A 16,375-nucleotide genomic window follows, 5' to 3' on the forward strand; every position below is an offset into this window, starting at 1 on the left:
CCTTTATTGTTTTGAATACCCGGCGGTAGATGTGTATGCCTTGGGAAAAGCGACACAGGTCATTGGATACGTACATATAATCGTGCAATCTGATATTACAGATAGTCACCAAATCAGATTACTTCTTCATATATGACTCTTGAGTGCATTGTGAACATTGCGATTGAAATGCATCTTGCACGAAGATTTGTTTCTTCTACCAGAAAGCATAAACATTAAAATATCGTGGAGTATCTATCAATTCTGGGCTATACTAGCTGCCATGACAAGATAAATAAATGACCAGTCCATAACTCAATGGTATCGTGTCCATCTACAAAACTTAAATGATATCTTATATCTTACGTGGTCCTATATGTTTCCCCTTTAAATGGCACAATATGGTTTATGATGGTGGCACTCCATCCGTAACTTTACCGTACGGCGGCGCTGAGTAATCACCAAAACAAGAGTAATCAAACTGTGCCTTTTCGGCCATCTTGTCCTGAACCTCAAGGAACGTGTCAAGCTCACACCAACCATCCTTACGGTTGACATCGCACTCTGGGAAACTCTTGCCCAGGGGCAAAGTCCGCTGGTTGAGCACAAAATGGATGTACTTGGTCTCCTTGCCTTCCTGGTAGCCATCCCTATCCGGCGAGACAGGCTGGGGTGCCTTGATGATTTCGATATCAAGACGGGCACCGAAAGGTGTAATCTTGGAGACGACAAATTCGTGGCCATCGGGGTACTTGTCGGTGGGGAGATCTTCGGCGAACTGGCGGAAACCGAAAGCTGTCAGAATAGAGATGATGTTGGTGTCGTGAGAGAAGTCAAAGTAGAGGCTTTGGTTCAGAGGGAATGTCTCTGTCATGCCATCCAGAGTGGTGTTGATTTGGGAGCCAGAGTAACCAAGGGTGTGGTTCTTGAGGCGTGCAATAACCTCTTGCTGGTAACCAAGACCGGTTGCTCTCTGTATACACGGTCAGCAACGTCCGTATAAGTGGAAGGATGTACGTACACCGATAGGACTCTGGAACCCGGCTCCGGAAGAAAATCCCAGGTCGATCGAGTAGCCAAAGTGCTCCCACTCCTCATAGGTGAAGAGGTCGCAGAATCTGCTGAAGCCATAGGCGACAGTCTCGTAAGGACACATATTCTGTGCAGCCCAAACGTCCGCTGCAGTCCAAGTAAAGCCTTCGGTCACGTTATTGAACCGATCCGTCGCTGTATGATCTGTCAGAATTTATCTCGGAGTTATCGTCTTCTTTTGTGACATACCATCCTTCAAGTACTTTTCATACCATGCCGCCACAGGGGTCACGTAATCCGCCTTGTTTACGTTAGGGCAATTGAGACTGCCGGCGAGTGAGTTGTTGAAGCCAGGGGCTTCAATTATGACTTCAATGGTAGCATTGTTGGCCCTGCTGGTATCAGCATTCTGTAAGTTGTTTCAGGGGACATGACTTACCACTCGAGACCGAAGAATCCAGCCATCCAGTTCTCAGCAGACTTGAGCATACGGTCTTGTGTCTGTGCAGAGTTAGCTCATCGATACATAATAATCATATATAACATAACATACGGTGGTTCTGACAATGAGCTTGCTCTGGGGGTTGTACAAGCTGCCATACATGTAGCTGTGCAAGATACCTGTGATCCAATGTTAACTGGCATCCACGCTGCAATCCTAGATTCGTCATCTCTTACCGGACTCGAAAAGCTCCTGACGGCCCCTCGGCACTAGGATAGCCTTGCCGAGCTCATACTTCCAATCGTTGAGGAACTCCAAGGCTCCGGTGGTCTTGAGACTTGCTGAAGCATTCGCAAGACGTTCACCAAGGGTCGCAACATTTGCACCAGGGGTTGGGTAACGGGCACCATGACGGGACAGCATCTGTACTTGAACAATCTCTGCACCTGGGGGAATAGGATATTCATCAACACCGAAGCCGGTAGAGGGAGAATAGGGACTTAGGTAACCCATCATCTGGAAGATGCTTCGGTTACCCTCTTTCATGCCCTCGATCGGGATGGAGGTCTGCAGCGGATCATTGGGGACAAAAGTAGCCGTAGGCTCGAAGACGCGAGTCTGGGCCATGAAAGCCGGCTTGCCAGTTTCCGTCACACCGGGCCATAGGTTCGGCGATATTTGGAAATACTGGGGCACTCGGGGTGGGTCATCCGGACACGAGCCGGAGCCGGAACTAAAAGCTAAAGGAAGACTCAGGTAGAGGTTCATAGCCATGAGGATGACGACAAGGCCTGAGAGAATAACCACCATATTGCGGTAGGTTCGCGTTGGCCCCCGGGGAGCGACTGGCTGGACGTGGGGTGCCGGGTGACCCTCATCGTGTCCATCGCCTTCATCTTGATAAACTGGCTGGTATCCTGCGGAACCAGAACCAACCTTTCCCTTGAGTAACCCTGAAGCTGCGGCCATAATGAGACGAGGCCGGGGCGTTTGTGATGAAAGTACTGAGCTGCGGTGCGATGCGTGGTAATCGCTGTGCTTGTCTCAATTGACGCCCTCTACGACCAGCATAGGTTACGAGTGATGTACCCCTTTGACACAGTGGAGGCAAGATACTGTAGAGTTGACTTAACAGTAGCAGACCGACAGTGAAACAATGCTGAAATCCAGGCCCTGGAAATTAGAGGAAAGGGCAGAAGGAGTGGAAGAAGAAAAAAAGAATGGGTCCGAGATGCGTCAACTCGTGATGCGGCTCGATTAGGATTGGAGTTTGATGCTGATTGATGATGCTTCTTTCAAGATTGGAAGATGGAAGCCTCGAAAACCGATCCCCTGCGCGTTTGAGATTGGGGGAAGTGGGAAGGGGACGTGCAGTACGAACGAAGAAGGAGTGAGGTAAGGAGAAGGTGGCCAATTGGGTTCTCTTCCCAGCACTGTGCACCCCTTGCAAGCATACCTGAGCCTAAAGCTTCCACAGGTGCCTTGCCTTAGCAAGACAGGGACCAAGTCTGTTGGGGCCATGATCTCCAGCTGCTCGTGACGCTAACGAGAGACTTGTTCTAGCGTACCTGCCAGGCGTTGGAACCGGTGAGACGAACCTTGGATATGCACACTGTACGATTACTGTGCTCAGACATAACGTATTAGTGGAGCTCGCTTAACGTTCCAGGCGCAGCCGCCAGTGCCAGTGCCAGTACCGCAGTTCTCGTGACCATCTTTCAGGTAAGGCGGGACTGTTTCGTTTCTCCAGCAGGCATTCAAACCAGGTACAGCAGTTATCTCTTCTCTCCACCAGCTTCCAGGTATATACTTGTCGCCTCGTCATTTTGATATATTACAATTTCTATTTTAACATTGTTATAAATATACGCTGTCTAAACAATGCTCTCATTATGTTCACATTTTTCGTAATTTCTCCTTGTGAAACTTGCTCGCTGTTAGGTATCAAGCCACAATTGATAGCCTGGAGTTGCTCCGCAGACTACAATTTGTTGTTTGATAAGAGAAAATGTCTTATATCGTCCCGTTTCCCCATCGACTCGTCGTTTTGACGATGCCTTGGAACATTTGACAGCGGCCGCGCCACTCTCCCTTGGATCATCATAAATCGTCTTGTCCCCTCGTCATCGACCATAACCTTGATCTTGACCGCCATTATCTGCCCGCTTCAGTAACAGTTTTATAGCACAGTGCAGTGATAGAGTTGGTTTCGAGAAAAGAGAGACCCTCGTCTCGTGCCAGGTGAAAGTGAAGAAAGAAGCAACTATTGGACAGGGAGGGATCATGAGAGACAACGGCGAGATACAAAGCAAGTAACATAACGCAAGTTCTTTCAAAAAGCAAAAGTATAACCAGGTCGATTTCCATGGGGCTTTTCTTCCAGTTCGCTTCTTCCTTGCTGCTGCATAGTATACTTGGCCTTTCAGTAAAGTTCATGCAGGTAAATAACGACTGCCCAAAAGTGCAACTCTGACACCAATGGTTTCGATTCAAATCTCGTCCCTTGTCCAATGGTTTCATCGTATCTGCTGTCTCATTATCATAACTCGACCAATCATCTGAAACTCAATGCATTTTATATTAATACTTGGACAAGTCATTCATCCGTCATTCCATATCTCCCTCCACCTAATGCATCTTTGCATCTGAAACCCTTGCCAACGTTCATCTTGTGTCACCCAACTTCCATCGACAGAAGCCACATCTTTTCCGATGGTAGCCTCTCGGATTGGTTACCACCAAACATACCCTTGCAAGCCATTATCCCTGTCACCACACCATGATCACCAATCTATCATTATTGCAACGTAGACCCCAACGTCCCAACTGCAGCTCCAGCCCCAAGCTCCAGCTCCAGCTCATGCCCCTGCCAACTTTCCGCCAGCCTCATCCTCATCCCCATTCTCGCCTGACCTGATTGTGGCTAGGGGTAGACAATTGACTTGACACCTTATCACTTCTCGCATGTCTCTAATCTCATCGCCGTTCTGAGTCTGTCTCATCGATACTGGCCGGTTTCCCAAAACATGACATGTCATTGCTTAGGCAAGTTTCGCCCTGGGCCATCTCGACGCTCCTTTGCCGATCGTAAAGTTGCTCCCATGCACTCTGTGTAGACCTATGACAATATTCGCGGGCGCAGATCCGTAAACACCTGACACTTTTGATATGAGCCAAGTTGGAGCCAACATGGGTCGACCCATGCGCCAGCTGGGTCGCATTGGGGCTGATTTACTTTACCCCTGTTACTTATTAGATCTCACATTTGACAGCTCCTGATTCCTGAACATCCATCGATCTTTGCATGCGACTCCATGTATTCACCTATTCATAGGGATTTGTTTAACTAATACAGACTTCTGATAAAGCTATTACTTCTCCTTTGCCCTTTGTCCGTTGCCAACGTAAAGCAGATACCAATAGCCAGGTTCGCCCCAAAGACAAGAAAACAATGTCCGTTGCTTTTCACCGACCGTGACACCAAATAAAAACATACTCAACACCCGAATGATGACCTTGTAGCATAACTTTTAGCGCCGCTTCCATTACCCCCATATTACCCCTTGCCTTTCTTGTGCGCCTTTATTCCAATACCGACAAGCGTTCGATAACCTCGTCATGTTTTGACGAGTTGCGATGTATGTGTATACATTCTCTATACTCCCCACAATTGTGTTGGTCGCAAGCCCAACCTCAATTGGCCTGAGATCTGAGGGGAAAGAAGCCATCTGGCATGGGTTCAATGTGCCAGATCTTGGGGGCGTCCTCGTTGAAAGCATCAGACCACTCCCGTCTCAGGTCCATGGGAAGCTCCCATCCCAATTCGTTGTCGCGAAGTCTCATGCGCACCAAGTGACGACGCTCCGAAGCAGCTTCACCATTGACAAAACCTTCACGACGATGTAAGACTGTGAGGTTGTTGATGAAGTGCATGTCACCTGGCCGGGTGCTGATCTCCAATTGAGTCGCTTTGGCAATGTTCTCGATGGAGTCCAAAGCTTCCATCTGGCGTGGAGTAATAGTGGGGAGATTGCTGGACCGTGGGTGAACCGCGTTCCCTGTCAGGGCCACTCGCCCAAAGTTCATAATCACCCTTCCATCGTGGTGGAAGAGAATAGGGCGGCATTGGAAGCGGGGCCTATCCCAGCAACAAGTCAGTTGATCTGCTCTTCGTATGTGATTGACATAACTTACAGGGCGAACGGCCAGTCAGAGCGAGACAGTGTGCGGATCATGTCAGGGCGACTGGCGGCAAGCACATTGTAGACAGTGTATGCCGATGCGATGATGCATTTGCCTCCTGAAACGGCTGTGTTTCGAGTGAGCCAGCTCACGATGTCGCCGGCTTCCTCATTGTGGAAAGTCTGGAATGCAAGTTAGCGTGATTGTATTGATGGCAGGTGCATGTACTAACAATGGGGGAGGTGGAATGACGATGATGGCCGGCCTTGAGCTTGGAAGAATTGTCGGCAACAATGTGAACTGAAAACAGATTAGTAAAGTCAAGGACAAAGAATGCCTGTTTGTGAACACTTACCAAGCATGTTGCCTTTTCGGTCCTGTCGGCCGTGACAGCTGGCGATGTACGACTGAATGCCGAGATATAGCACGGTCAGGTCCTCGACCGAGTACTTCTGCGGATCCAGGCCACGAATGACGCCGAAGCCCTTGCCTTGATGGACGTCTTGGCGAACTCGATCCAAGAGTGGCCCCAAAGTGGGAAGGGGGAAATTGTCTCGGGAAACACAATCCCCATCAAGTCCCAATGCTATTTAGTGTAAGCCACATCCCGGGCGCCACAAAAGGGGAGGCTCAAGGAACGTACCTTTGAAGTTCTGTAGAGCCATTTCGGCTTCCTGTATTTGCGACTCGGTCAAAGTCAAGATGTACTCCGATTCATCTTTGAACTGAGTACCGGACCATGCCATAGGCACATGAAGTGCTTTGGGCCATCCTTGGGGGATCCCAGCCGGTGCATCTACCACGCGGGTGGCACAAGGAGCTAGTTCAACGGCGGCCCGTTCGGGCCTAGGCATGAAAGATGTCATGATAGTGGTTCCTGAAGAGGATGATTGATAGTGATTCTATGTGGAGGACGTCTCGGTATTGAACTGTTTGTATAAGCCGGACTGTTCAACGGGCGAGGAAACAAGCAGTGTAGACGATCGGGGAATGGGCACGGGCTGGTGTCTGGCTAGTGTGTAAGACAAAAGGTAGAATGAAAGTTGATATCAAAGACGATGGATATTGGGGATTGTAGTAGGTATGGATGGATGGGGTATAAGAGTGATGAATGGGAAGAGATTGAGGAATGAAACCGGAGAGCGAGGTGCTTGTTTAAATGTCTTGGTTGACTAGATTTGATGGGCAGCAAGGAAGGAGGTGATCACATAACAAAAAGGAACGTTGATGACTATCGTGGCAAGTGCAAAGAAGTGACGTTGGGGGCGTTTCGAAACCCTCAACTCCTCGAAAGGAAAGCGCAACTTACAGCCGAGAAGATGTAAAGGAAGGTACGTGAACCGTTTGTAACGAAAGTAGTAAGGAGCACAGGAGGCAGATTAGTAGATAGGTGAGATAGGTGGTGATAGTGAACAATAAAGGGCAGGAGATATCGACAGATACTGCCGTATAAGTAGTTTACAGGAAAGACGGTAAATGGAACCGAGTATGACCTCGTGATGTACACAGACTGGGGATGAGCTCAAGGTTGAGGTTGATGTGGATAGATCACCGTTTAGACTAGCAGTGGATGCTAGTTTATTATAGCTTTTCTGGAGTGTATGGAGAATACATGATGGCCCTTGCTACAGAATAGTTTGTACTAACGATCTGAACATCTCAGGCGGCTCAAGTTGAGAGGATACGAAACGACACGGCACGGCTACCTACTTGCAACATCCCCCTTCCTTTGTTTCCGTTAATTTAATATTTTTCGATGACGAGGACAATAGAAGTCTTGAGAAAATTTCTTCTATTTCCCGGTCACAATGGTTTCGTATCTTTCCAGGTCATACCTAGGTAGGTACTCAACGTCCAGTAACAACTACCTCAGATAGCCTCGAACAGGGGTTTGTTGAGAGTCTTAGACTGGGTACTCCGTACCTGCTTGAGTAGCCGGTCGATCGGCTGCATGCCTACCCGTGCTCACTCGTGGAAGGTTGCAGATACGCTGCGGGAGACATGGGGCTGCGAACCCAGCATCGCGGGTGGGCGCTTGTCTGCCATGGCTTGGCTGAACTAGGCGGTCGGTATTTCCATAGCGTTACCTGGGGTACATCATGGTACCCATGGAAGGGCTCTCTACCTGGTACCCAGACTGCCAGGTTCAGTCTGGATGTTATAGGCAGCAGATAGGTAAGTAACATTGCCTATCAAGTTACCTCATGAATGGGGGAGTGGCAAGAGCAGACGAAGCAAATTGGAAAAGGCTATACCGCTGGTTCCGTTACGGCATTTGTGCCTACTTCGCTTGTAACTGGTTGCTCAAAGGCCTGGGTAGCAGCATTAACTCTACATTAGTAGGCAGTTAACCTTGATGAATGCGTACGTGCACTGGGCACAGTGCAAGGGAAATCGATGAATGGAGTGAACCAAGAAACAGGAGACGAGATGAGACGAGATGAAATGAGATGGGACGAGAATACTGTAACCAAGGGCGGGTTCTCTCATTCCTCGAGAAAACGGTCAAGCCCCCCCTCGACGGATGAGATGGGTCCAAAAAGAAGGAAAGAAAGGCAAAAGAAAAGAAAGGTATCTGGAAAAATAGGAGGAGCTTGCGGTTGGGTTCGGTGCTAGCATGGGTTGGCACAAATTGGTGTTTTTAGAAAGAAAAAAAAAGCAAACACCAACTAAGAGACTCACGAACTCCAGTACAGTGCAATCCATTGGAAACCTACGTAGCACGAGGGAACGCTCAGGGCGTGATGATCCGCTTCGTGTTACCGCTCCCTTGCAAGCCTACGACACTAGACTACTTCATATCCAGGAACGCGTGAATAGTCGACTTTTTGTTTAATTTAGGTGCCGTTTAGAAAATAGTTCTCTCAGCTGTCTGCGGTCCGCATTGGCGCCCTGGGCTAGTATTCAGGCTACTAACCTGTGGCTACCTGACACTTCGTCAGCCTGCCACTTGCTCTCTTTCGCATGATGCACTTCGTAATATCCCAAGTCTCTTTCAAGTGGTTAGTAGTCAGACCAAAAACTCGGCAGTCAATCAAACGATAATCCTCTAGACATATGTAGTTCAAACTTACCTGTTGTATTCTCTAACGTCATTGGTTGGGGGGAACTATGTGCTTCCCACCCGCTTTAGTAGCCTCAGTGTCTCGGGCCCTAGCAACCATTCCCCGTAGCAAAACAATTGGGCTAACCCAACGAACGCATGGGCATCTAACCAAACTCAAAGGCCAGGCCACGCTGGTAGGCAGGGCAAAAAGCAAGGGACAACTACTAATGCAATGCAATTATGTATGCGCAATTCATTTGATTTCTTCTTCTCCTTCCCCTGCCAATTCATTCTTTTTCAATTTCTTTGTTCGCTGGACCATCCCCCTCTCCTATCCTTTCCCTCCCTCATTTCTTGCTTCCCGAGCCGATCGGTACACAACACCAACAGAACATCGTGCTACACCAACAGACAACCCGGGTTGATCTTGGCAAACCGAAGCCAACAAGACCACACTAGAACAAAGCATATCACAATAGTTCTGTGGTCCGGATTCCTTCCAGGCGCCGCCGACCAGGCCCGGCCCGTCCGGCACCTGTCCCGTCATGCCCAATCCCCAGGCAGCTTGGGCTCATATAAACCTTCAATCCGCCTCGTGTTTACGTGCAACACTGCACAAGCCATCCGTCAAAACGCAGCGACCCGTCATCGCTCGACGCTCGGTCAGTAACGCTCGCCTCTTTCTGTAGGGGGCCGAGCACGCTCCTTGGTCTCTTCGACCTATCTTCCTCTTCACAACGTCACCTCCTTTCCGGCCCATATTGCATCTTGTTACGCGCAGTGTGTTGCGTTACAACGCCACCTATAATCCTTTCCGTCTCTTCCGCTGGACGTCCGTCTCTCCGATAACGCAAACCGGTCCATGTGCCGGGCCGTCTAGTGAGACCTTAACAAGAACGATCGATCTTTTGGCTATCTTCATTCCCCCAAACAATCCATCCAATCCAGTCACGTCCCAGAATTACCAAACCAATTCAATTCTTTCTCTATACCTTCGCCCACCATTGACCGCCTTTTAATAACCAAACCAATCCGAAGATTCCGCCAGCATTATCGTTATCATCATTGTCGTTACCGGCCGTGATTCGTCGTCTCCCCCGCTATATACCCTGCCCTCTCCAACGTGTGTACAGTCTCACTCCCCATGTCCTCGCTGCAAGTACAGCATTTATCACATCATGCAAGATCACAATACCTCCTACGGGCGGAACGCCCAAGGCGAAACAACTACAAGTTCCCCTGTCGATCAAACACACCGTCATATTGTTGTTCGAGGCTGCCAATTGGTCTCAAACAATTGGCTGACGAAGAAGTAATCATGCTCGTACACAGCTGATTTCCGAAGCTTCTCCCATTGCAATGCTGAATCATAACGTCAGTGAATTTCCCTAGCACAAAAACAACACGACGGCAAGACCATCAAGTCAGTCAATGGAAAACTTACCGTATCGCTTGGCTAGATTGCTTGTGTTGTGCACAAACTTGATCTTCTCCTCATCAAGACCCGCAAGAGTTCGCAGATCTTGGTCTTTGCAATCCTCGGAAAACGGGTAAATGCCCTTGTTGCAGTAGTGAAAATGCGCAAGTAAAATATTGGCCCCTTTTCACGTCCTCAATCAGCAAGTGCTACAACAAAAAAGAGAATGGCATCATACCTAGATGATATTCTTTTACCTTCTCCTCACGCGCAAAACGCCGCTACGAATGCACCCATGATCAGCAACTATTTCTCTTCCATTACACGCCACTTGTGTCTTGCTTGAGTATCTTACCTTCATACCGTGCTTCTTTGCATATCCAGCGTCGTGCGCTGTAATGAGCGCTGTGTTGTGTAGAAGGATAAAGATCACAAGGTACGTAACCAACCACGTGCTTTGCTTATTCTTGGACATCATCTTCTGCAATTTGTCTAGAAGCTCTCTTCGCAATCTGGTCTGGATGTGATGGATCAGAATAAGATCCATCTGGGCTCCAAGAACTGGTGGAAGGGGAATATTGCCGTGATTGGGATTGGTTTCGTCCAGAATATTCCTCTTCATACCCAACGTCTCTTCCCCAACAATGAAGCTCGATCTGGTTGTCAACCGAATCGACATCCATAACAACAAAGTCTGATGGATCAGGTCGGCGCACTCGGGCGACGTGGATGGGTCCTTGAAAATCTTCCATGCCCGCAGGTAGGTTCGGAAGAGGAGGCCTTCAGGTGGTCCAAGCAGCTTGGTGAAAGCGTCCTGCATGGTGCTCTCGATGTGGTTCAGGTACTCAGCTTTTACTTCTTCGAGGTTCACCATTGCATACGGAGGGATTGTCACCGACTTCTTGATTCCCTTGTAATCCCATGTACGCTCCAGCTTGTCACCAGCTTGGGGAATAAACCGTTGGACCTTGACCTTGACGAACTTGTTTGAAAGCCCCCCGGAGAGATAAATAGTTCTCGGCTCTTCAGTCGCCCAACTCTGTATTGGATCCGAAATGTTATTGGTCCATCTTCGCGTCCATTCGTACCCAGGAACTTGGCCGGGCTTAAAGAGTCGGATATCCGTGATCTTGTATCTGAGACACGGAAAGCGCCCTGCCCTCGAGTTGGAGACCTTCTTGCAGGTCAAGCATGGACCTCCCTCCTCCTCTGGGTTGTTTTCACACTACACCACACTGTTAGTAATCCACTCATGGCCCAGCTCATGATGGCAAAAGCATCAACTTTTACAAACACGAAGCGGTTGGGGTTACGACACTTACGCGTATTCTTTGCATCCTGCATCTGATGCATGAACCAATTTTTCGGGTTTGAGCAGTTTGTTCACGGAGATTAGGATCTTTGAATGGGCCTCGCTTTCCTCCTCGTTGGTTAGGAAGTAGGATCTCAAAGTTAGGATGTTGATCAACGAGAGACCAGCCATTCTGCACTGTCTCTTCGCCATTCTGCCCATTGACAAGCATGCCATATTGGGAAACGTTATCGGTAGGGACAAGGCCATGGTGAGTAAGGGCTGTCGTGTCAATAAGATTCGGGCTGGAGTTATATTCAACTTGTGAAAAGTTTTTAGACAAGAGGTGTTGGTTGTTCATCATGACTGGGGTTTCCAGCGGTGCTTCATCCTTGAAAACTTGGCCAGGATAGAAATCCCCTCCTGATAGAAGAGGTTGCTGAGTTGGGCCAGTGTCACTCATCAAAGGCTCAGCTAACGGTGTTTGGTCAGGAATCAGAGGGAAAGTGACAAGAGGCGCAACATTCAGTTCGGGCTGCTGGTAGTGATAGCTTGGCTGTGGCCCAGTACTCAGAACAGTATTATCATATGCCTCAGAAGATGGCATTGTCATGGATGGTTGTTTTTCTGCTACATATGGCGCATCTGGACTCGAGACCACAGGCGCGGCACTCGACAGCTGTTGGTAGCCTGTCGTGTTGATGTGAGCAATGATCTAAAGCACATCATGGCGTGCCGAAGGTGAGTCGGGATGAGGGATAGCAATCACTTACCGTCCGATTGTCTTGAATCCCAGCCGCAACAAGGGCAGAGGAACAAGGTGAGGTCGGCCATGCGTCTGGCTAGTGGTGAAGTTGAAGATGACATGGAAGTTTGAGCACACCCGTCCCAACCTGACGGGGTCCCATACTGGTCATGGCGCGGATCGTAAGGGTCTGATACTGGAAGCTTCATCAGAGGTCCTTGGGAGGAGGTTGATCCATGCTCGGGCGCCATTGGGATCGACGGGTCGACTCTTCTTCTCTTTCTACAATGCACTTGATCAAGTAGTTGATGTATTTGATAACCGGAAGCTACTCCATAGAAGCTTGCAATTTGGTCAAGGCTTTGGTGAATCTCATATGGTAGGATGTTATAAGTGGGATCCACAGGAGGGGTGAAAGATATTGAAGAAGAAGGATCGTCAACCCCTAGTTCGAGGAGAGGCCTCTTGGTTTTAGAAGAATAATGCGGATTCTATAGAAAAATCAATTCACCGCACATTTAGGTATGATGGAGGGGCCTGGGGCAAGATCAAGGAGAAGATGCTTGTCGGGAGTCATGGCACGAGAGCCACGATGGGGCGGCGACAAGAGGGAACGGGGTGATTGGCAACAGCCGCAGGGGCCATCCAAAGAAACCGATGAGACGGGGAATCGATGATATAACTCCATGCAGCTTGCCGCCAACCGGGGAGAGAAACTCTTACCATAATGGCTGCAGTGAGACAGGACAGGGTGTGGAACAAGACGGCCTAGTAGCAGCAGTAGTAAGAGCAGAACAAAAGTCAAGGTACCGCCACGCGGGGATCAAAGTCGACGAAATACAGGCAATGACAAAGGAGAAACTAGCTTGCCCGGTTTGGACTTCGAATACAGTGGTCAAAATCGAGCGACGCCGGGGTGGAAAGAGGGGGGAGTGTGGTAGTAGGCTAAGGTGCCACGAAAGCCATCACCGGAGCACTTGACGTTCGAACCCCCGTAGTGCGCCGAGTGGAGCGCCAGCGATGACCGGAGCCCAGACGACAACGACCGAGAGAAAGGCACCCAGGCGGTCGGGAGAAGGGAATAATGCGATGAGGGAGGCGAAGAATCCGGGGAAGATAGGCTGAGAAAGGATAAGTAGGGGCTGTTCAATGAGCCCAATCAGATGGTTGAGGCTCCTTGGGTTTGATAAGATATTGGTGTGCTGCTCCAGCCGTACTGGAAAGCTTCAAATGTGAGCACAGTAGGTACCACTGGGACAAGACGTGGAGCCTTGTCCGCCCAATTCACGCCTTTAGGACAAGGCGGATTAGGTTGTTGTAGTACTGGTAACAGAACGTGGAGCTGACAACCGGTGGTGCTGGGTGCTAGCACCGGACGGTACGTTGAGCAAACTCAGAACGATATGCCTGCGGCCGCGATCGTATGGATGACGACCGATGCGGGATGCGGGCTGAGCAAGTCTGCGGCTGGCGGTGTGGTGGCTGTAGTGACTGGGCGTTGAGCGATTCAAGCAACGGCTCGACGGTCTGCTGGGAATGGCGATGATGAACGAGTCTGTGAGAGAGGAAAGTGGACTCGGTGAGGACGGCGTCTACATGGCCTCGTGCTGAGCAGTTTTTGACCGGTCTGAGGGGTACCATGGGCGTAGCAGGGGCCTCCTGATTGTAGTGCGCGAGGGCAGAGATTTTTTGGGATATTACCCGCCCTACCGGTTCAGTGTGCCTGGAGTCCCAATCTGGTGTAGAATAGTCGAAAAAGCTCTGATATGCGTGAGTAAAACAAAAGTATTGTCGACAGGTTGAAAGCTTTGCTGGAAATCAGAAAGGGTGGTCTGACTGTGGACTTAATCCGCCTAATCAGTCGAATCTTCGGATCGCTCCATTGTTCCATGGCACGCATAACCAAAGAGCCTGCCTGAACATGACAACGGTTAATTCGTGCATTAGAATGCCCATGTGATTAACATGGGGCTGACCAATGTAGGTCATGGCTGCACAACCGCTCAGCTAGGATTGGATGTGCTATCCTCAAATTGCTTTTTCTCCTACAAGGTCTCGCAACGCCAGCCCGCCCGGGTATTGCACCCCAGGTAAGAGGTACATCATCAACTCCGCAATCTAGCAGAAGTTCTCAAAAGTACTTATCCTAAAATGCCAAGCAGGTTCGAGGAAAGGATTTGTTTCGTCAATTTACTATTCCGAGACCAGCGTCGAGAGTTCTGCGAGAGCGACTGCAGAGACATGCGTCCCAGTGTATAAAGAAATGCAATGGCACCTCAGAAGACGACTATGGACAACCAGTCCTCTGGTCTTGTTTACCAACACCCGTTGCCCCCCAGATGCAAAAAATGCATCGTAAACCTACAAATCTCCGGGTTTAGTTCCAATTTTTCTCAGTTGGTGCTTTACCTATCAAGTGAACTAAGGCTGACAAGTGATGACAGATAACACAGCTAGATAACTCGAGTCGAGAACTGTGACTTGAGCGCCGTCAGGTTTAGACCATGTGATAAGACTTTTGTGTGCTATCGTCACGCAAACGTTCTGGTTGGTACGAGGAAGAAACAGGGGCAGCGACCGGTGAGACGAAAAAATCACCATTGTTCACAGCCGGATATTGGAACTGGACATCGGACCGATCGACGTCGGTTTGTGTGCTGTTATCGTTGCGAGTTTCTTACGAAAGAGCTAGGTGTGTATAGGATGCTGGAGCTGGGCACACGCTAGCCGCACTAACGGCACGATGTGAGTTGTGGGCATGATGCCCTGCCCTGCCACCGGCCTGGTCAAAGGTTCTGCATGATGAAAGTGTCGAGGCAATCAGTTGGTTGATGGGTTTGCTTGCATTGGATGCATGAGAGGAAATTAGTGGCGGTATCTGCATATCTCCCTCTTTGTCGGGCTGTGGTTAAATGTTTCCTCTTCTCTCATGGAAGCGCAGGGCTTCCAAAGAACACATATGGACGTTCCTGACGATATCCAGCCTGTGACGTCGGTCTGGAAGATGGATGGCAAAGGATGCATGTTGCATAAACAATCACTGGGCTTTCATCAGAATGGCAGGAGGTGTCATGGTGATATCCCGTGATTGGAAGTTAGACTCAAGTGGCGGTTGCGCCTTCCCTCAACGGATGTGTGGTAATTTTGCTTTGCGTTAGTACAAGCCCTCAACGGTCTACGGAAGGAAGCGGGAAGGTAGGTGGCTGTTGACTTGGCCTCCACTCGAGATGGAAAGAGCCAAACACGACTTTCGTATCCAAACTTAGTACCTGCCCTACACTGCAGACCGGAGCGATCTCGAGTCTTGATCGGATCCAGTAACCAACCTCTTCAACTCCTCTAGACTACCTTAAGCGCCAATATGAACAAACTCTTTCACCTTAGCGGATCTAGAAATGAACATGGATGCCACATGGAAGGAACCCCTTCTCTACCACTAGCCTAACTAGTCTCAATCGACGGGTCTTCCCGTGCCCCTAAATCGAACCGGTGTCTGTCGAATAGATGCCAATGGAGCTTCTTGACGGACCTCTACGTTTACCCAACCATAGCATGCACGTCTTACCATACCTAGCCAAGAAATGGTTACACGATGCGAGGTCTACTTTGCTTGCAGTTTAGCCAAGTCTTTCACTCAACCTCGTCTTCTCTTCAACCATGCAAGCGGCTGCCGACCACTTGTCTAAGACACCCTGCTCCACACCGGCCGATAGCTCTAAGCGTCGTTTATAATTCCTGTCTTATGGTATGGTAACGCAACAGCAACAGAACGAATAAAAGCGGCCAGTCGGGAGCCCCGCGGGCTCGATCCTAGAATATGCAAGTGTCAGCTTTGCGTACTGCGAAAATCTCCTCGGCCGATCGAAACAATATGCAGTTTGTGGCCAGGGCAATATTGGATGTTGCATCAACAATCGCTCTCCGATGCGCCTCTCCCAGTTCGGTGTCGGTTAACACTGCCTTTTGTCAGAAATCAAAATATCGGAGCGCGGTTTGCTTTAAAGCACGCTTGTTAGTGCAGATGACGTTTCTAATGTCTGTGATCCAAATGGTCGGTATTTCGGGAATGGGAATGTGACTGCTCACCGGTCTGCCAGGAGCCCTTGTTACCAAAACTTCGGTATTCCCCCACGCTGACAATTGAGGGCCAGACGCCGGCATTCGTCTGCGGAAGCGAAGAAGCAAACGGTATTCGTTATGGAACTTACGATATTGACGACAATCCACGGCTCCCGGACCAT

The 16,375-nt window shown here is 49.4% G+C and overlaps 3 protein-coding genes across 3 annotated transcripts; all 3 read right to left on the minus strand.

Moving 5' to 3' along the window:
* Positions 1 to 385: 385 nt before the first annotated feature.
* Positions 386 to 2,422, minus strand: FPOAC1_000550 (uncharacterized protein; the record flags this gene model as incomplete). The annotated part of the gene is made up of 6 exons (XM_044845163.1): positions 386 to 952; positions 1,001 to 1,206; positions 1,261 to 1,403; positions 1,451 to 1,512; positions 1,565 to 1,632; positions 1,690 to 2,422. The coding sequence occupies 6 exons, from the start codon at positions 2,420 to 2,422 to the stop codon at positions 386 to 388; spliced, it is 1,779 nt and encodes a 592-aa protein (XP_044711079.1).
* Positions 2,423 to 5,146: 2,724 nt separating this feature from the next.
* Positions 5,147 to 6,501, minus strand: FPOAC1_000551 (uncharacterized protein; the record flags this gene model as incomplete). Its single annotated transcript, XM_044845164.1, has 5 exons — positions 5,147 to 5,591; positions 5,648 to 5,817; positions 5,868 to 5,935; positions 5,991 to 6,221; positions 6,279 to 6,501. The coding sequence occupies 5 exons, from the start codon at positions 6,499 to 6,501 to the stop codon at positions 5,147 to 5,149; spliced, it is 1,137 nt and encodes a 378-aa protein (XP_044711080.1).
* A 3,438-nt stretch (positions 6,502 to 9,939) lies between these two features.
* On the minus strand, positions 9,940 to 12,860 carry FPOAC1_000552 (uncharacterized protein; the record flags this gene model as incomplete). Its single annotated transcript, XM_044845165.1, has 7 exons — positions 9,940 to 10,043; positions 10,126 to 10,281; positions 10,337 to 10,379; positions 10,454 to 11,323; positions 11,421 to 12,079; positions 12,163 to 12,625; positions 12,858 to 12,860. The coding sequence occupies 7 exons, from the start codon at positions 12,858 to 12,860 to the stop codon at positions 9,940 to 9,942; spliced, it is 2,298 nt and encodes a 765-aa protein (XP_044711081.1).
* Positions 12,861 to 16,375: the final 3,515 nt, after the last annotated feature.

Source organism: Fusarium poae, chromosome 1, assembly GCF_019609905.1.
Source record: "Fusarium poae strain DAOMC 252244 chromosome 1, whole genome shotgun sequence".
In the NCBI taxonomy this organism is placed as follows: Eukaryota; Fungi; Ascomycota; class Sordariomycetes; order Hypocreales; family Nectriaceae; genus Fusarium; species Fusarium poae.